Source organism: Triticum urartu, chromosome 1A (assembly GCF_056163025.1).
Source record: "Triticum urartu cultivar PI428250 chromosome 1A, HENAU_Tu73, whole genome shotgun sequence".
Classification (NCBI taxonomy): domain Eukaryota; kingdom Viridiplantae; phylum Streptophyta; class Magnoliopsida; order Poales; family Poaceae; genus Triticum; species Triticum urartu.
In genome coordinates this window covers 82661331-82677156 of record NC_141873.1, presented here as the reverse complement: position 1 = coordinate 82677156, position 15826 = coordinate 82661331, and the positions used below count along the sequence as shown (strand labels likewise).

General features: G+C 50.9%; 2 protein-coding genes across 2 annotated transcripts; both read right to left on the bottom strand.

Moving 5' to 3' along the window:
* Positions 1-1990: 1990 nt before the first annotated feature.
* Positions 1991-12569, bottom strand: LOC147990144 (uncharacterized). The gene is made up of 3 exons (XM_087537271.1): positions 12084-12569; positions 2191-2820; positions 1991-2113 (listed from the first exon to the last, which is right to left on the bottom strand). The coding sequence occupies exons 1-3, from the start codon at positions 12567-12569 to the stop codon at positions 1991-1993; spliced, it is 1239 nt and encodes a 412-aa protein (XP_087393397.1).
* Positions 12570-13552: 983 nt separating this feature from the next.
* Positions 13553-14443, bottom strand: LOC147990143 (uncharacterized). Its single transcript, XM_087537263.1, has one exon. The coding sequence runs from the start codon at positions 14441-14443 to the stop codon at positions 13553-13555; it is 891 nt and encodes a 296-aa protein (XP_087393389.1).
* Between the last annotated feature and the right edge of the window lie 1383 nt (positions 14444-15826).

Sequence of the window (15826 nt, the reverse complement as noted above, 5' to 3'; positions counted from 1 at the left end):
AACCGAGCGGACGGCGTATCGTTTGCCGGTACATCCCTGAACCTTGTGGGTGCGCGGCCGCGTCCACAGCCGTGATCAGCTAGCCGGGTCGGGCGCATTGGAGCGCGTTGTGCGCGCGGCAGGAGTGTGCGGATCAAGCAGCTGGGTGTGTGCGCGCGTGGTGCTACCCGGCGTCGTGGGTCTGTGCATGGTGTGCGGTGGAGCGGCCGAGTCCTGGAGTGCATGGATGAGGTCGTCGCTGGATGTGCATGTAGGAGTCAGTTGCATTTAGTGAGCTGGTTAGTGGCCGGCGTGCACGCGTGAGTGCGTGCGTGGTGGCCGCGAGCGTGTGTGTGCATCTGGTTATAAAAGGTCCTCGTTGTACTACTTGTGCGTGGGTGTGATTCGAGTTGTTGCTTGAGGAAACGGTCGTCGTTGCGGCAGGCGTATGTGCGTCGGAAAAACATCACTATATCCTGGGTCTCTTCTTTCTTTTACCTTCGTTCATGCGAGAGAGAGAGATAGAGAGAGAGAGGGAGGAAGGGAGGGAGCTGGGCACCGACGCAAAGAGCAAGCTAGGGCTCGCACCAACAATATGACTGTGCAAAATTGATTTGTTTTTTTTTTAGTTTTTTTCATTCCTACTATGCTCAGTTTTTCTTTTTTAGAAATACTATGTAAATAACATGTCATGCCGTGCTCCCGTCGTTCAGAATTATATGTCGTGACAAATAATTCAGGACGGATGGAGTATGTTTGGCAGGATTGGTTGTTTATATTCCTATATGGTCAGTTTTTGTAGGAAATACCATGTAAGATAGCATGTCATATGTTTTAGCAGGAATTTACATTAAATAATAACAATGACGGAGCTTTGATTTTATTAAATTTGTATTGAAAGCAACAAATGATCAGCTGTGCAGAGTGAGAATAGCGGGAACGTGGGATGATCAACAGCCAATTATTTGCAAAGATGTTTTGTGTGGTGTGTAGTACTACTAAACAAATATTTTGCACAAGATTCCTGGCTTTTCCTATTGACCATGAGCAATAAGCATTTGCCTTTTTCAATTTTTGTTCTCCCTTAATTCTGAAGGACATTTTTGCTGACATGGTGTGCTTCCATGCATGCATGGTGAAGTCGACGATGCCGACCCATGTTGCGTGCTCCACTCGTGCTGACGTGCATCGCGGGTGCACGCGAGACGCGAGAGGCGGAGCCTAGCTAGGAAGTTTACTGAAGATCTGGAAGCTAGTACGTACCTAACCGTTGACTGTTAGTTCCACACTTCATGATGTATCGACCAACTCTTACAGACTTTTCGCCAAATTGATGCCACTATCAATTATACTCTCCCTCGGTCCCTGTTTAGGTTTAACTTTGATCATCGATTGACCAATATAATGTCAGTTATATATCACAAAATTTACACCAATCAATTCCTCAATATTGTTATTCAAATGTAGTTTCTAACGGTATATTTTTTATGACATACTTCATATCATGTGGGCACAATAGGTTGTCAAAATTTATTCACGAGAAACGAGGACATCATATATTTAGGGACGGAGGAAAATTTAAAGGGCTCATCTCCATCTCATTTTTAGTTTTCGAGGCGCATTCAATCTTTGCATGCAAGAATTAAAAAGGAACACATCAATGCGTATAATGTTCCTACTCATCTAGTGGTCAAGCATGCATGCACTGCAATTAATCCAAATGAATGCATGAGTTTAATTTGAGTAGTTTTGTAAAGTACGAGATACATTCCTCCACTAACAAAATGCATTGGTTGATGAGATTTCAGATTACCGAAAAAGGCCTTCGCCCCGCTTTATATTATAAAACAAATGCCCAAGCCAAACATCCAACAAGGTTCAAACGCGCGCGCGCGCACACACACACAGGTCTAGCACAGACAAACAGTCAAAGGGTTAATACTGAGGGCACAGCTCAACAAGCCCTGAAGAAACAAAAAAAAGAACGCATGCGCGGGGTGTAGCATAGTATCTAGTCGGGCTCCGAGGGGGGCGGAGGGAGCGGAGGCGCCAAGCGGAAGGCCATCGATCGAAGGTCGGCGAGGAGGTTGTTGATGACGTCCCGGTCCTGGGGGTGGCTAAGCGGCCGCCAAAGCTACAAATATCCACACATTTTAAAGATGGCGTCAGTAGCACGTCGAAGAGGCACCTTCTGTATGACAAGCTTATTACGTACGGTCCAAAGTGTCCAGGCAAGGACCCCGACGCAAAGCCATCTAATATGCCTGTAGCGAGGGGGGAGGCCTGAATCTCCGCAAGCAGGTCAGGAAAGTTGGTGTTGCACCACTGGCCCCCAACCGTCTCGCGGAAACAGGACCAAAGGAACTGTGCCGTGGAGCACGAGAAAAAGATGTGGTTGGCATCCTCCACCGTGTCGCACATGGGGCACATCCCATCCCCAGGTCCATTACGCTTAAGGACCTCTACGCCGGACGGGAGGTCGCCTCGGATCCATTGCCACAGGAAGATCCTGATCTTTAGGGGCAGGCGGATGTCCCAGATCAAACTGAAGGGCTCGGGGGCCGTCGAGGGGGCGATGGCCGCGTAGAGGGATTTGGTGGAGAAGCACCTGGAAGGTTCCAGGTGCCAAGAGATGGCGTCCGGGGTGTCGGCGACGTCCATAGGGAGGAGGGCGATGTCCTGGAGGAGGACATCCCAAGCGGCTACTTCAGGGGGGCCAAAGGGGCGGCGGAAAGCGAGGCGCCCTAGGTCAATAAGGGTCGTCTCGACAGAGACCCGAGGGTCAACAGCAATGGCGAAGAGCTCCAGAAAACGCGCGGCCAGGGGGTGTCGCCAAGCCACCTATCAAACTAGAACAGGGTCGAGGACCCAGTACCAACCGAAATGGATGTGCCAATGCGAAGCACGGGCAGCAGCTGGACGACGGCCTGCCAAAACTGGGAGCCGCCTGAGCGCTGACAGAATGCGAGAGGCTGTCCACGAAGGTACTTGTTCTGGATGATAGTGAGCCAAAGTCCTCCATCGCCATTGGCAATGCGCCAGAGCCAACGGGTCAAGAGGGCAATGTTCATGCGTCGGGAGGACAAGATCCCAAGACCGCCTTGGTCCTTGGGTTTGCGGATATATATCTGGCCAGCTGACCATGTGGTACTTCTACTTATCCCCCTCCCCAGCCCAGAAGAATCTAGATTGGTATTTGGCGATCTCCTGATGAAGGGTTTCATGGAGGCTATAGAAGCTCATGAGGAACCATAGAAGGCTGGCAAGCGAAGAATTGATAAGGATCACGCGAGCAGCCTTCGACAACCAGCGCCCTTTCCAGGGCTCAACGCGATGTTGCATATGTTGGAAATATGCCCTAGAGGCAATAATAAAAGCATTATTATTATATTTCCTTGTTCATGATAATTGTCTTTATTCATGCTATAATTGTGTTATCCGGAAATCGTAATACATGTGTGAATAACAGACACCAACATGTCCCTAGTATGCCTCTAGTTGACTAGCTCGTTGATCAACAGATAGTCATGGTTTCCTGACTATGGACATTGGATGTCATTGATAACGAGATCACATCATTAGGAGAATGATGTGATGGACAAGACCCAATCCTAAACATAGCACAAGATCGTATAGTTCGTTTGCTAGAGTTTTCCAATGTCAAAGTATCTTTTCCTTAGACCATGAGATCGTGTAACTCCCGGATACCGTAGGAGTGCTTTGGGTATACCAAACGTCACAACGTAACTGGGTGACTATAAAGGTCTACTACGGGTATCTCCGAAAGTGTCTGTTGGGTTAACATGGATCAAGACTGGGATTTGTCACTCCGTATGACGGAGAGGTATCACTGGGCCCACTCGGTAATGCATCATCATAATGAGCTCAAAGTGACCAAGTGTCTGGTCACGGGATCATGCATTACGGTACGAGTAAAGTGACTTGCCGGTAACGAGATTGAACGAGGTATTGGGATACCGACGATCGAATCTCGGGCAAGTAACATATCGATTGACAAAGGGAATTGCATACGGGGTTGATTGAATCCTCGACATCGTGGTTCATCCGATGAGATCATCGTGGAGCATGTGGGAGCCAACATGGGTATCCAGATCCCGCTGTTGGTTATTGACCGGAGAGTCGTCTCGGTCATGTCTGCTTGTCTCCCGAACCCGCAGGGTCTACACACTTAAGGTTCGGTGACGCTAGGGTTGTGAAGATATGTATATGCAGTAACCCGAATGTTGTTCGGAGTCCCGGATGAGATCCCGGACGTCACGAGGAGTTCCGGAATGGTCCGGAGGTAAAGAATTATATATAGGAAGTGCTGTTTCGGCCATCGGGACAAGTTTCGGGGTCACCAGTATTGTACCGGGACCACCGGAAGGGTCCCGGGGGTCCACCGGGTGGGGCCACCTATCCCGGGGGCCCCATGGGATGAAGTGGGAGGGAACCCAGCCCATAGTGGGCTGGGGCGCCACCCCCCAAGGGCCCATGCGGCTAGGGTTGGAGGGGAAACCCTAGAGGGGGCGCCCCCTTGCTTGGGGGACAAGCCCCCCACCCTAGGCCGCCGCCCCCCCCCCCCCTAGTAGATCCATCTACTAGGGCCGGCGCCCCCCCTTGGCACCCCTATATATAGTGGGGGAGAGGAGGGACTTGATACCCCAGCCCCTGGCGCCTCCCTCTCTCCCCGTTACGTCTCTCTCTCGCAGTATAGGCGAAGCCCTGCTACTGTGACGCCCTGCATCCACCACCACGCCGTCGTGCTGCTGGATCTTCATCAACCTATCCTTCCCCTTGCTGGATCAAGAAGGAGGAGACGTCTCCCGTCCCGTACGTGTGTTGAACGCGGAGGTGCCGTCCGTTCGGCGCTTGGTCATCGGTGATTTGGATCACGTCGTGTACGACTACATCATCACCGTTCTTTGAACGCTTCCGCACGCGATCTACAAAGGTATGTAGATGCATCCGATGGCTCGTTGCTAGATGAACTCCTAGATGGATCTTGGTGAAACGAGTAGGAAATTTTTTGTTTTCTGCAACGTTCCCCAACAGTGGCATCATGAGCTAGGTCTATGCGTAGTTCTTCTTGCGCGAGTAGAACACAATTTGTTGTGGGCGTAGATTTGTCAACTTTCTTGCCGCTACTAGTCTTTTCTTGCTTCAGCGGTATTGTGGGATGAAGCGGCCCGGACCAACCTTACACGTACGCTTACGTGAGACCGGTTCCACCGACTAACATGCACTAGTTGCATAAGGTGGCTGGCGGGTGTCTGTCTCTCCTACTTTAGTTGGAGCGGATTCGATGAAAAGGGTCCTTATGAAGGGTAAATAGAAGTTGACAAATCACGTTGTGGCTTTAACGTAGGTAAGAAGTCGTTCTTGCTAGAACCCTATTTCAGCCACGTAAAAACTTGCAACAACAATTAGAGGATGTCTAACTTGTTTTTGCAGCAAGTGGTTTGTGATATGATATGGCCAAAGTTGTGATGAATGATGAATGATCTATATGTGATGTATGAGATGTTCATGCTATTGTAATAGGAATCACGACTTTCATGTCGATGAGTATGACAACCGGCAGGAGCCATAGGAGTTGTCTTTATTCTTTTATATGACCTGCGTGTCATCGAGAAACGCCATGTAAATTACTTTACTTTATTGCTAAACGCGTTAGCCATAGTAGTAGAAGTAATAGTTGGCGAGCAACTTTATGGAGACACGATGATGGAGATCATGATGATGGAGATCATGGTGTCAAACCGGTGACAAGATGATCATGGAGCCCCAAGATGGAGATCAAAGGAGCTATGTGATATTGGCCATATCATGTCACGTTTATTATTTGATTGCATGTGATGTTTATCATGTTTTGCATCTTGTTTACTTAGAACGACGGTAGTAAATAAGATGATCCCTCATAACAATTTCAAGAAGTGTTCTCCCCTAACTGTGCACCGTTGCTAAAGTTCGTCGTTTCTAAGCACGCCGTGATGATCGGGTGTGATGGATCCTTACGTTCACATACAATGGGTGTTGACGAGCCTAGCATGTACAGACATGGCCTCGGAACACATGCAAAACACTTAGGGTTAACTTGACGAGCCTAGCATGTACAGACATGGCCTCGGAACACAGAAGACCGAAAGGTCGAGCATGAGTCGTATAGAAGATACGATCAACATGAAGATGTTCACCGACATTGACTAGTCCGTCTCACGTGATGATCGGACGCGGTCTAGTTAACTCGGATCATGTAATACTTAGATGACTAGAGGGATGTCTAATCTAAGTGGGAGTTCATCAATAATTTGATTAGATGAACTTAATTATCATGAACTTAGTCTAAAATCTTTGCAATATGTCTTGTAGATCAAATGGCCAACGTAGTCCTCAACTTCAACGCGTTCCTAGAGAAAACCAAGCTGAAAGACGATGGCAGCAACTATACGGACTGGGTCAGGAACCTGAGGATCATCCTCATAGCTGCCAAGAAAGATTATGTCCTACGAGCACCGCTAGGTGATCCACCCGTCCCACAGAACCAAGACGTTATGAACGCTTGGCAGACACGTGTTGACGACTACTCCCTCGTTCAGTGCGGCATGCTTTATTGCTTAGAGCCGGGACTCCAAAAGCGTTTTGAGAGACATGGAGCATATGAGATGTTCGAAGAGCTGAAAATGGTTTTTCAAGCTCATGCCCGGATCGAGAGATATGAAGTCTCCGATAAGTTCTTCAGCTGCAAGATGGAGGAAAATAGTTCTGTCAGTGAGCACATACTCACTATGTCTGGGTTACACAACCGCTTGTCTCAGCTGGGAGTTAATCTCCCGGATGACGCGGTCATTGACAGAATCCTCCAGTCGCTTCCACCAAGCTACAAGAGCTTTGTGATGAACTTCAACATGCAGGGGATGCAAAAGACCATTCCTGAGTTGTTCTCGATGCTGAAATCAGCGGAGGTAGAAGTCAAGAAGGAACATCAAGTGTTGATGGTCAATAAAACCACTAAGTTCAAGAAAGGCAAGGGTAAAAAGAACTCCAAGAAGGACGGCAAGGGAGTTGCCGCGCCTGGCAAGCAAGCTGCCGGGAAGAAGCCAAAGAATGGACCCAAGCCCGAGACTGAGTGCTTTTATTGCAAGGGAAGTGGTCACTGGAAACGGAACTGCCCCAAATACTTAGCGGACAAGAAGGCCGGCAACACCAAAGGTATATTTGATATACATGTAATCGATGTGTACCTTACCAGTACTCGTAGTGACTCCTGGGTATTTGATACCGGTGCCGTTGCTCATATTTGTAACTCACAGCAGGAGCTGCGGAATAAACGGAGACTGGCGAAGGACGAGGTGACGATGCGCGTCGGGAATGGTTCCAAGGTCGATGTGATCGCCGTCGGCACGCTGCCTCTACATTTACCTACGTGATTAGTTTTAAACCTCAATAATTGTTATTTAGTGCCAGCTTTGAGCATGAACATTGTATCGGGATCTCGTTTAATTCGAGATGGCTACTCATTTAAATCTGAGAATAATGGTTGTTCCATTTATATGAGAGATATGTTTTATGGTCATGCTCCTATGGTAAATGGTTTATTCTTAATGAATCTCGAGCGTATTACTACACATATTCATAGTGTGAATACCAAAAGATGTAAGGTTGATAATGATAGTCCCACATACTTGTGGCACTGCCGCCTTGGTCACATAGGTGTCAAACGCATGAAGAAGCTCCATGCAGATGGACTTTTAGAGTCTCTTGATTATGAATCATTTGACACGTGCGAACCATACCTCATGGGTAAGATGACCAAGACTCCGTTCTCAGGAACAATGGAGCGAGCAACCAACTTATTGGAAATCATACATACTGATGTGTGCGGTCCAATGAGTGTTGAGGCTCGCGGTGGCTATCGTTATGTTCTCACCCTCACTGATGACTTGAGTAGATATGGGTATGTCTACTTAATGAAACACAAGTCTGAAACCTTTGAAAAGTTCAAGGAATTTCAGAGTGAGGTTGAAAATCAACGTGACAGGAAAATCAAGTTTCTACGATCAGATCGTGGAGGAGAATACTTGAGTCACGAGTTTGGCACACACTTAAGAAAATGTGGAATAGTTTCACAACTCACGCCGCCTGGAACACCTCAGCGTAACAGTGTGTCCGAACGTCGTAATCGCACTCTATTAGATATGGTGCGATCTATGATGTCTCTTGCCGATTTACCGCTATCTTTTTGGGGCTATGTTTTAGAGACTGCCGCATTCACTTTAAATAGGGCTCCGTTGAAATCCATTGAGACGACACCGTATGAATTATGGTTTGGGAAGAAACCTAAGCTGTCGTTTCTAAAAGTTTGGGGATGCGATGCTTATGTCAAGAAACTTCAACCTGAGAAGCTCGAACCCAAGTCAGAAAAATGCGTCTTCATAGGATACCCAAAAGAAACTATTGGGTACACCTTCTACCTCAGATCCGAAGGCAAGATCTTTGTTGCCAAGAATGGGTCCTTTCTAGAGAAAGAGTTTCTCTCGAAAGAAGTAAGTGGGAGGAAAGTAGAGCTTGATGAAGTATTACCTCTTGAACCGGAAAATGGCGAAACTCAAGAAAATGTTCCTGAGGTGCCTGCACCGACTAGAGAGGAAGTTAATGATAATGATCAAGATACTTCTGATCAAGCTCCTACTGAAATTCGAAGGTCCACGAGGACACGTTTCGCACCAGAGTGGTACGGCAACCCTGTCTTGGAAATCATGTTGTTAGACAACGGTGAACCTTCGAACTATGAAGAAGCAATGGCGGGCCCGGATTCCGACAAATGGCTAGAAGCCATGAAATCCGAGATAGGATCCATGTATGAAAACGAAGTATGGACTTTAACTGACTTGCCCGTTGAAAGGCGAGCCATAGAAAATAAATGGATCTTTAAAAGGAAGACAGACGCGGATGGTAATGTGACCATCTATAAAGCTCGACTTGTCGCTAAGGGTTATCGACAAGTTCAAGGGGTTGACTACGATGGAACTTTCTCACCGGTAGCGAAGCTAAAGTCCGTCCGAATCATGTTAGCAATTGCCGCATTCTACGATTATGAGATATGACAAATGGACGTCAAAACGGCATTCCTTAATGGTTTCCTTAAGGAAGAATTGTATATGATGCAGCCGGAAGGTTTTGTCGATCCTAAGAATGCTAACAAGGTGTGCAAGCTCCAACGCTCGATTTATGGGCTGGTGCAAGCATCTCGGAGTTGGAACATTCGCTTTGATGAGATGATCAAAGCGTTTGGGTTTACACAGACTTATGGAGAAGCCTGTGTTTACAAGAAAGTGAGTGGGAGCTCTGTAGCATTTCTCATATTATATGTAGATGACATACTATTGATGGGAAATGATATAGAACTCTTGGACAGCATCAAGGCCTACTTGAATAAGAGTTTTTCAATGAAGGACCTTGGAGAAGCTGCTTATATATTAGGCATCAAAATCTATAGAGATAGATCGAGACGCCTCATAGGTCTTTCACAAAGCACATACCTTGATAAGATATTGAAGAAGTTCAATATGGATCATTCTAAGAAGGGGTTCTTACCTGTGTTACAAGGTGTGAAATTGAGCTCAGCTCAATGTCCGACCACGGCAGAAGAAATAGAAGAGATGAGTGTCATCCCCTATGCCTCAGCCATAGGTTCTATTATGTATGCCATGCTGTGTACCAGACCTGATGTAAACCTTGCCGTAAGTTTGGTAGGAAGGTACCAAAGTAATCCCGGCAAGGAACACTGGACAGCAGTCAAGAATATCCTGAAGTACCTGAAAGGGACTAAGGAAATGTTTCTCGTTTATGGAGGTGACGAAGAGCTCGTCGTAAAGGGTTACGTCGATGCTAGCTTTGACACAGATCTGGATGACTCTAAGTCACAGACCGGATACGTGTATATTTTGAATGGTGGGGCAGTAAGCTGGTGCAGTTGCAAGCAGAGCGTCGTGGCGGGATCTACATGTGAAGCGGAGTACATGGCAGCCTCGGAGGCAGCACATGAAGCAATATGGGTGAAGGAGTTCATCACCGACCTAGGAGTCATACCCAATGCGTCGGGGCCAATCAAACTCTTTTGTGACAACACTGGAGCTATTGCACTTGCCAAGGAGCCCAGGTTTCACAAGAAGACAAGGCACATCAAGCGTCGCTTCAACTCCATCCGTGAAAATGTTCAAGATGGAGACATAGAGATTTGTAAAGTACATACGGACCTGAATGTAGCAGATCCGTTGACTAAACCTCTCCCTAGGGCAAAACATGATCAACACCAGAATTCCATGGGTGTTCGATTCATCACAATGTAACTAGATTATTGACTCTAGTGCAAGTGGGAGACTGTTGGAAATATGCCCTAGAGGCAATAATAAAAGCATTATTATTATATTTCCTTGTTCATGATAATTGTCTTTATTCATGCTATAATTGTGTTATCCGGAAATCGTAATACATGTGTGAATAACAGACACCAACATGTCCCTAGTATGCCTCTAGTTGACTAGCTCGTTGATCAACAGATAGTCATGGTTTCCTGACTATGGACATTGGATGTCATTGATAACGAGATCACATCATTAGGAGAATGATGTGATGGACAAGACCCAATCCTAAACATAGCACAAGATCGTATAGTTCGTTTGCTAGAGTTTTCCAATGTCAAAGTATCTTTTCCTTAGACCATGAGATCGTGTAACTCCCGGATACCGTAGGAGTGCTTTGGGTATACCAAACGTCACAACATAACTGGGTGACTATAAAGGTCTACTACGGGTATCTCCGAAAGTGTCTGTTGGGTTAACATGGATCAAGACTGGGATTTGTCACTCCGTATGACGGAGAGGTATCACTGGGCCCACTCGGTAATGCATCATCATAATGAGCTCAAAGTGACCAAGTGTCTGGTCACGGGATCATGCATTACGGTACGAGTAAAGTGACTTGCCGGTAACGAGATTGAACGAGGTATTGGGATACCGACGATCGAATCTCGGGCAAGTAACATATCGATTGACAAAGGGAATTGCATACGGGGTTGATTGAATCCTCGACATCGTGGTTCATCCGATGAGATCATCGTGGAGCATGTGGGAGCCAACATGGGTATCCAGATCCCGCTGTTGGTTATTGACCGGAGAGTCGTCTCGGTCATGTCTGCTTGTCTCCCGAACCCGCAGGGTCTACACACTTAAGGTTCGGTGACGCTAGGGTTGTGAAGATATGTATATGCAGTAACCCGAATGTTGTTCGGAGTCCCGGATGAGATCCCGGACGTCACGAGGAGTTCCGGAATGGTTTGGAGGTAAAGAATTATATATAGGAAGTGCTGTTTCGGCCATCGGGACAAGTTTCGGGGTCACCAGTATTGTACCGGGACCACCGGAAGGGTCCCGGGGGTCCACCGGGTGGGGCCACCTATCCCGGGGGCCCCATGGGATGAAGTGGGAGGGAACCCAGCCCATAGTGGGCTGGGGCGCCACCCCCCAAGGGCCCATGCGGCTAGGGTTGGAGGGGAAACCCTAGAGGGGGCGCCCCCTTGCTTGGGGGGCAAGCCCCCCACCCTAGGCCGCCCCCCCCCCCCTAGTAGATCCATCTACTAGGGCCGGCGCCCCCCCTTGGCACCCCTATATATAGTGGGGGAGAGGAGGGACTTGATACCCCAGCCCCTGGCGCCTCCCTCTCTCCCCGTTACGTCTCTCTCTCGCAGTATAGGCGAAGCCCTGCTACTGTGACGCCCTGCATCCACCACCACGCCGTCGTGCTGCTGGATCTTCATCAACCTCTCCTTCCCCTTGCTGGATCAAGAAGGAGGAGACGTCTCCCGTCCCGTACGTGTGTTGAACGCGGAGGTGCCGTCCGTTCGGCGCTTGGTCATCGGTGATTTGGATCACGTCGTGTATGACTACATCATCACCGTTCTTTGAACGCTTCCGCACGCGATCTACAAAGGTATGTAGATGCATCCGATGGCTCGTTGCTAGATGAACTCCTAGATGGATCTTGGTGAAACGAGTAGGAAAATTTTTGTTTTCTGCAACGTTCCCCAACAGCATATGGGTCACCGTGGGGCGAAGATCGGCCACGGTGAGGCACGAATCACTAATGGGGATCCCCAGGTAAGCCGTGGGGAAAGAACCCAACCGACAATTTAGTCGGTCAGCAATAGCCTGTGCTTCCTCCATCGGATATCCGAGAACCATCACTTTGCTCTTATCGAAGTTGATGGTTAGGCCCGACATTTGTTGGAAGCACAGGAGGAGGAACTTCAGGTTAGCAATATCTAGAGCGGAGCCCTCCACCATTATTATGGTATCATCCGCATATTGAAGGAGGGAGACCCCTCCCCCTCCGACTAGGTGGGGGACGATGCCGCGGATATGGCCAGCGTCCTTGGCCTTATCCAGGATGGATGCCAGGGCATCGACCACCATGTTGAACAAGAACGGCGAGAAAGGGTCACCCTGACGGACCCCACAGAGGGTGGGGAAGTAGGGACCAATGTCACTGTTGATGTTCACTGCGGTCCAGCCACAGGAGACAAGCTGCATGACGCGAGTCAACCAACGGTCGTCGAAGCCCTTGCAAAGCAACACTTCCCGCAAGAAGGGCCAGTGGACCGTGTCGTATGCTTTGTGGAAGTCTAGCTTTAGAAAGACCGCGCCATGGCGTTTCAGCCGAACCTCATGGAGGACTTCGTGAAATACTAGCACCCCATCTAGAATAAATCGGCCTTGTATGAAGGCGGATTAGTTCGGATGGGTAATCGCATCAGCGAGGAGGGTCACCCTATTGGCGTACCCTTTGGCCAGGATCCGGAATATCACATTAATCATTGTGATTGGACGGAACTGGCGGATGTCAGAAGCGCCCGGGACCTTGGGGATGAGGGTCACAATCCCATAGTTGAGACGCCCAAGGTCCATGGAGCCCGAATAGAATTCCTCAAACAGGGCCATGACCTCCGGCTTGATGGTAGGCCAGAATGTTTTGAAGAACGTCACGGGCAGGCCATCCGGACCTGGGGCCGAGGAGGGGTTCATCCCCTTAATGGCCGCGAGGACCTCATCCTCATCAAAAGGGGCTACTAATGCCGCATTGGCCTCAGCAGAGACCAATTGCACACCCGACCAAATGTCGGGGGCGAGACTAGCCCTACCCCGCGGGGTGGGGGTAAATAGGGCTTTATAAAAGCCGTCTACATGGGCACGGATGGCCGAGGGGTGAACGAGAGGCGTGTCTCCATCCCACAGGCAGTGGATGGAATTGCGACGACGTCGGCCGTTCGCCACCGCCTGGAAATAGGCGGTGTTGGCATCACCCCGAAGCACCCACCGTTGGGTACCGTGCAGCCGCCAGTAGGCCTCTTCATCCGTGTAAATGGTGGAGAGCTGATCTTCAAGGTCATATCGCAACATCCACTCATCCGGGGAGATCCTGGTCATGTCGGCGCGGGCGTCCAGGGCTTGGATAGCCAACAGGAGGGCCTTTTTGCGATCCCTAAGGTCTCGACCAAGGTTAGCCCCCCAACCCTTCATGAATTGGCGGGCGAGCTTGGCGCAGAAGTGCCACGAGTCGACACAGACATGGAGCGATGAGGGGAAGAGCGAGCGGAGATCCAGCGAGCGACGACAGCCTCCCGGAAGCTGGCCTGATTGAGCCAGAAGAGCTCGAACCGGAATCGTGGCAGGGTGGGAGGACGCTCATCGGCGGTGGAGAGGAGGAGGGGGACATGGTCAGACCCGATCCTGGTAACAGCCCGGAGCGAGGCCAGGGGGCAGCATAATTGCCACTCCGGGGAAACTAGGATGCGATCCAAGACGGATTGCGTCGGGTCAATCTGACGGTTCGTCCAGGTGAACCTGGCCCCCGTCCGATCAAGCTCACGGAGCCCCAGCTCCGCAATCCAATCGTTGAATAACTGCATTCGGGGGAAGTTAATCTGATCATTATTCTTCTCATCCGGGGATCGGATGAGGTTAAAGTCTCCGCCCACTACAACTGGGAGGAGGGAGTTAGAGATCTTCAGCTGCAGCTCCGCTAGGAAGGCCGGGGAGCGGCGATGGTCCGCCGGTCCGTAAACAATTATGACCTCCCATTTGAAGTTCGGGGCACGCTCGAAGATCTCCATACTAACGAAGAATTCACCGCGGTCCATGCCGCCCACCTCAAAGGTGGCATCCTTTACCCCTAAAAGGATGCCACCAGAGTGGCCTGAGGTCCCACTAGACGGGAGCCAGTGCCAAGCGAAGAGGTGGGAACTAAGATGTGCAAGCTCTTGAAGGGAGAACTCAGTGCGCAAGGTTTCCTGGATGGCAATGATTTCAATGTGTTCGTGACGAATGTACTCAATGAGTTGGCGGCGACGGCCATCATGGCCGAAGCCGTGGATGTTCCAGAAAAGGGCCCGCATCCAAGCCCCCATCGGGGGGCTGCTTGACCCCAGGACACGGGAAGCGCTTTGAGCGCGGAGAGCAGCATGCGCGAACGTGTGCGTCCATGGATCATCCCATCGGCCACCCGAGGGGCCCGAACCGCGGGGGTGGCGGTCGATCCCTCGAGGGGGCGAAGCAAGCGAGCTCGGGTCTCAGCCAGCTTGCCATCGAGAATCTCATGGGCCCTAATGGCCGTGATCTGCTCTCAGGGGGGACCAACTTCCCCCCTGAAGACTATGGCCGAGTCAGTGGCCACCTTGGTGAGGTGGTCAAGAGGAGCGGCCTCAAGCACGGAAAAGGAACATCTGGAAGAACTGGGAAGGACGGGATCCGCACCTGGCTCGAGGTTACGGACTGCCGCCCGGAGCTCAGCCCGCTCGACGATGGACGGAGCCGGGGAGTCTGCCGGCCGGGTCGCATCGAGGCGGGCACTGCGGCGGGAGGCCGTCACCGGCGTCGAGGTGGATCAGGGCCGCCTGGCGTACGCCACCGTCGAAGGAGGGTGAGCAGAGGCCGGAGTGGTCACGACCACGGCCACCGGTGCGGTCGGGAAGGCAGGAGAGGCGAGGCGGACGTCGGAGGTCACCGGCGAGGGGAGCGGGCCGACGAGCTCCAGGGTGTCACCGGCCGCGGTCCCCGCGGACGGGAGTGTCGGTGAAGGCGCGTCGGAGGCATCACACCCACTGCCACCCGTGGTAACCGGGTAGGTCGAACCAGGGGGGCGGGGGGTCCGGACCCGACTGGAGATGTCACTGGTCGACTCCGACGGAGACTGAGAGGGTACGACCGGTGGGGTGGCCAGGCGGAGGGCCACCGCGAGGTCAGCGGCCAACACTCGAGTGCGCCCCGCCCCGGAGCCGCCACGACCCGAGGGTGGGTTGGTGGGCTCACAGGAGGGGGAGCGGGAGTGCTCCGAGCCGTCCTCGTCATCCTCAGGGTCGTCGAGGCGGGAGTGACGCGAGCATCCGCGGTGGGAGTCGTCGGCATCAGCTGGGCCATCCCCCAGGTGACTGTCATCAGAGAAGCGGGGGCGGCCGACGTGGTTCGGAGGCTCGGGGCAGATCTTGAGGTCGTAGCCGTCGTCGTTGAAGAAGACACAAATCGTGGCGTGGAGCTTGGAGGAGTCCAGGCACTTCACCTTGACCCGGACCTCCTCCTCCTTGCGTAGGGAGAGCTCGTCGACCACCACCACCTTGCCTAGGATCTTGGACATACTGCGAATGACCCGCTCAGACCGGGCCACATCTGGCAGGCCGGCGATGAGGAGCCAAGCAGTGTCCAAAACAACCACGGCCTTGGGATCCCACCTTGGCTCTGAGATGTTCACCACAATGCCGTTGAGGGCCAAGGTGATGTTATTGTTGCGGGTACAG